We start from the raw sequence: 4,778 nt of genomic DNA, 5'->3' as shown, positions 1-4,778 counted from the left end.
CTCAAGCACTTAGGCCATCCTCCACTGCTTTCCCAGACCATAGCAGAGAGCTGGATCGGAAGTGGAGCAGCCTGGACTCAAACCAGTGCCCATATGGGATGCTGGCACTGCAGATGGCAGCTTACCGCTATGTTACAGTGCTGTCTCAACCATTGCGGTCTTAACACTGAGCTCTGTTGGTTACAGGTGTCTCCTACTATTCCTTATCCTTGAGTTTTCAACACATCTTTCAAATTGATTTTTTCATTTGATAGGACTGCTTTCTCAATGCTTTCTTTTGAACATGGCCTCAATCTGATATCTGTTTTTATTTTTCAATGAATAGAGTCCTGGAGAATGATTCCCAGTACTCATATACTTGGGCATATGGATGTATACTGATAGAGTACCCATAACCTTTCACATGGATATAGTGGATTTAGAAACACTATTTGCTTTTCTAACTACAATAGTGAATTGTATGGTCCTGCCACCTTTCCAAAATTTGAATGATCAGAGTTGTGAATTATGGGGGCAGGAGTTGTTGGCAGGAAATAAGGGTTAATGGCATAAAGGGAAGCAGATTTTATTAGGATAACATGTGGGTTTCAATTATTCATGCAATTTTATCTTATGAGTAATCAAGAATTTTCTGTGGCTATAATTTTCTGTTGAAATTTTCCTTTTCAAAACCTCCACATTACAGCTTGATTGTAATCTCTCACTGCCTACTCAGAGAAAACCTCTTGAAACTGGCTGTAGATTTCCTCAGTACTTGAGAGTTTAATGTGCCATTGCGTAGCCCAGGACTAAGGACAAAGTAAGTAATCTAAAATGTATACAGTAAAGCACACAGAGAATGCAATTTGTGGGAAATCTGAGATACCTGGCAAGCATTCTTATATGTATAACAGTAGACACAATAAAGAACACAAGCGAAGGTAGATGACTCGGAAAATGCTAGTTTTTCACCTCTATTTTTAAGAAAAACTTATTACTAAACAGTTAGATTGGGTTCCCCCCTGCAAAGAGAAAGTAAAAAAGAATTCCCGCACTTGCTATGAAAACTTGAAGACTATGTTACCATCATACACTGGGTCAGTTGATATTGCGGGAGGCTAAGAGCAAGGAATCTCTAAAAAATGGGAGGATGTGACAGCAGAGCCACTGACAGCACCAAGAATAGTTGGGGGAAAAAAAGCACTCCTAGGAAAGCACCAATATAACATCCATCTTTTTCTCAAAGAAGGGGGAAAGAATTTGCCTTGTGACTTTAGGATAATAGATTTACATTAAAAGCTTAGAAAGATAATGCAATTGGGCTCAATCACTAAGAAATGTGCAAGGCAATGGGAAATAGTCTACTTAGCTTTCGAAAGAGAAAATTGAGTTGGACTAATTTAAATGTTTTCCATGACTTGGCGAAGGAGGTGGGGGTTTGGCACAGTGGTTAAGCTGCGCCTTGGGACACCTGTCTCATAGCAGAGTGTTTGCAATTCCCCTTTCTATTCTAGTTTTCTGCTACCATGCATCCTGAGAGGCAGCAAGTGATGGCTCAAGTTACTTGGATCGCTACCACCCATGTGGGAGAGCCATACTGGCTTCACTGTGGTCCAGTCTTGGCTGTTGTGGGCATTTAGGGAGTGAACCAGTGGATGTGAGATCTCAGTCTCTCTGTCTCTCTGCCTTCCAAATAAATAAAAATAAATTAGTTTAAAAAACCATCTTCCACGATAACAAAAATTATAAGAGAAAATGAATATTTAAATACAGATTTTAACGTATCTGGACTTTTCCTTTTTCAATAGCAATCACAGCCTGCCAGTCTTAAAGACATCATCTGGCACAATGGACCAAATATTCATGAACCCTTCAGTGAGAAAGCAGGCACAGGGCTTTTGTGATTATCACATAAGAACCATGATCATGAAACAAGGAGCTATTCTACAACTTACACATAAGAACCAGTCTCATCGATTTAGAGATTTACATGTATATCCAGTTCAGTATATGGAAAAAATGCCATATACATAGCTGGTTACCTGTAACCTTTTCGAACTCTCACCAATCTGTTTCCTTGGTTTTCACTCCCTTTTGCTCCAACTGGGCCCATTCTCTGAATGCGTTTTCTTAGCTCTGTTTCATTGTTGATATTCCTTTTCCATAGGAAGATCTTCTCTATCAATCGCAACCTGTTGAAAATCTACAAAGTTCTTCAAAATATTGGTCAAACATTATCCTATTAGATGTTCGAGTCTTAACTTCCCTTTTGAAATTTCGTTATAACTGTAACTTATGTTAATCCTGTGATTAGTGATTTGGGTGAACAGTTATTTTCCTTTCTGGATTATGGTGGTAAAGATGGTATTAGGTTCAGTTTTATGGCTCTCTCAAGGTCTATTGTAATATTTGGTTTGGTAAGTTCTTAAAATATGTATAAATATTGAAAAGAATACATAGAGGAAGTACAGAAGGAAGGAAATAGATCTGTATGTGTGTGTATGTGTATAAAGAGACAAACACAGGCATACGCATATATGCTTTCTTCCTCATCCTTAAGGCATGTAGAGAATACTCCATCTGCATGAATGTTTCATGCATTAAACCAGAATCTTCTTTTTTTTTAGATTTTTTTTTATTTACTTGACAGATAGAGTTAGACAGTGAGCGAGAGAGACAGAGGAAGGTCTTCCTTCCATTGGTTCACCCCCCAAATGACCGCTACAGCCGGAGCTACGCTGATCCGAAGCCAGGAGCCAGATGATTCCTCCTAGTCTCCCATGCGGGTGCAGGGCCCAAGCACTTGGGCCATCCTCCACTGCACTCCCGGGCCACAGCAGAGAGCTGGACTGGAAGAGGAGCAACCGGGACTAGAACCCGGCACCCATATGGGATGCCGGTGCCGCAGGTGGAGGATTAACCAAGTGAGCGACGGCGCCGGCCCCATAAACCAGAAACTTCTGATTCCAGGTAAAATGATAAACTAAACTTAGCTTCTGGCTCCTTCTCAGGTACTAATAATTTTGGAGATGCCAGAAAGGACATATCGACCTGTAAATGAGCACTGATGGGGGAAGGTGAGGTATGAATACATAATCTAGAGAAAGGTAAGAATTTGCTAAGCTTTAGAGACTGATAAGGAAAAAAGAGTATAAACCAATCTTCAGTAAGGAAAGGATTATCATCTGAAGAATAAAAACAAAATATCTAAGTTTAAAATAATTGGAAGAAAATCTCAATCTCTTCAGTGTTCAACAAAAAAGAAAGCATCAAAAATAAAGCTTGTAAAGGATGTCAAATATAGGTAGTCCCAATACATTGGTAATGACAATGCATGAGTGAGTAAATTAATTTAGAAATTGTAAGACTTGAAATCTCATAATGTATTTTTAAAAATTTAGCCTAGTAGGGCAGGTATTTAACCTACCCAGTAAGACCCCCATGCTAGGGTGCCTGGGTTGGATACCTGTCTCTGGTAGAGCCAGGGATGCAGCTGTGATGGCGCAAGTGACTGGGTTCCTGCTACCCATCTAGGAGACTTGGACTGAGTTCCTTGCTCCTGGCCTTGGCCTCTGGACCTTCACCCATTGTAGGGCATTTATGGATTTATCTGTTAGTTTTTTTTTTTTTGACAGGCAGAGTGGACAGTAAAAGAGAGACAGATAGAAAGGTCTTCCTTTTCCATTGGTTCACCCTCCAATGGCCGCCACGGCCGGCGTGCTGCAGCCGGCGCACCGCGCTGATCCGATGGCAGGAGCCAGGTACTTATCCTGGTCTCCCATGGGATGCAGGTGCACTCCTGGGCCACAGCAGAGAGCTGGCCTGGAAAAGGGGCAACCAGGACAGAATCTGGCGCCCCGACTGAGACTAGAACCTGGTGTGCTGGCGCCGCAAGGCAGAGGATTAGCCTAGTGAGCCGCGGCGCTGGCCGCAAACTGTTAGTTTTTAAAATAAGATTGATTCCTCAGCGGTGGCCATTGTGCTGATCCAACTTCGCTCACTCGATTGCCTTGCTCGGCTTCCTCTGCAACCGTGTCTGACAAACCTGATATGGCTGAGATGGAGAAATTCGATAAGACAGAACTGAAGAAGACAGGCTCGCAAAAGAAAAACCCCCTGCCTTCAAAAGAAACAACTGAACAAGAGCAGCAAGCAGAGCAATCGTAATGAAGTGCACTGTGTTCCACAAGCATGGCCTTCATATTTTACCTCTTTTAGCTGCTTAACGTTGTAAAATGCGAGGAGATTGGATCAAGTTTAAATGACTGTGCTGCCCCTTTAAATCATTGAATGGAGAGGACTGACAACCAAGGCCACGCCAGCCTCCCCCGTCTCCATTCAGTCTGGCAGGGAAGGAAAAGAATGTGCCTGTTGGTGAAGGAAGAAGCCAGGTGGGATGATGGTGAAATTTAGAGGAAAAACCAAGCTGGTTCAAGGTGTCCTGCGGGCTGTAAAATGCGGTTTAAGCCGGCGCCGTGGCTCAATAGGCTAATCCTCCACCTTGCGGCGCCGGCACACCGGGTTCTAGTCCCGGTTGGGGCGCCGGATTCTGTCCCGGTTGCCCCTCTTCCAGGCCAGCTCTCTGCTATGGCCAGGGAGTGCAGTGGAGGATGGCCCAGGTGCTTGGGCCCTGCACCCCATGGGAGACCAGGAAAAGCACCTGGCTCCTGGCTCCTGCCAGGATCAGCGCGGTGCGCCGGCTGCAGCGGCGGCCATTGGAGGGTGAACCAACGGCAAAAGGAAGACCTTTCTCTCTCTGTCTCTCTCTCACTGTCCACTCTGCCTGTCAAAAAAAAAAA

At 43.5% G+C, this 4,778-nt stretch overlaps 1 protein-coding gene across 1 annotated transcript; it reads left to right on the top strand.

Annotated features, from left to right (window-relative positions):
- The first annotated feature begins 4,017 nt into the window (after positions 1 to 4,017).
- On the top strand, positions 4,018 to 4,146 carry LOC149124997 (thymosin beta-4-like). The gene has a single exon (XM_089303235.1). The coding sequence runs from the start codon at positions 4,030 to 4,032 to the stop codon at positions 4,144 to 4,146; it is 117 nt and encodes a 38-aa protein (XP_089159361.1). The 5' UTR covers positions 4,018 to 4,029.
- The last annotated feature ends 632 nt before the right edge of the window (positions 4,147 to 4,778 follow it).

Source organism: Oryctolagus cuniculus, chromosome 8 (genome assembly GCF_051225735.1).
Source record: "Oryctolagus cuniculus isolate XC-2025 breed Fujian yellow rabbit chromosome 8, ASM5122573v1, whole genome shotgun sequence".
NCBI classification, from domain to species: Eukaryota; Metazoa; Chordata; class Mammalia; order Lagomorpha; family Leporidae; genus Oryctolagus; species Oryctolagus cuniculus.
The sequence above is the reverse complement of the archived record's forward strand: the minus strand, read 5'-3'. Positions and strand labels throughout refer to the sequence as shown.

Bases quoted from the DNA above. Each gene is read 5' to 3' on its own strand.
- LOC149124997 (XM_089303235.1), top strand. From the start codon at position 4,030: ATGGCTGAGATGGAGAAATTCGATAAGACAGAACTGAAGAAGACAGGC.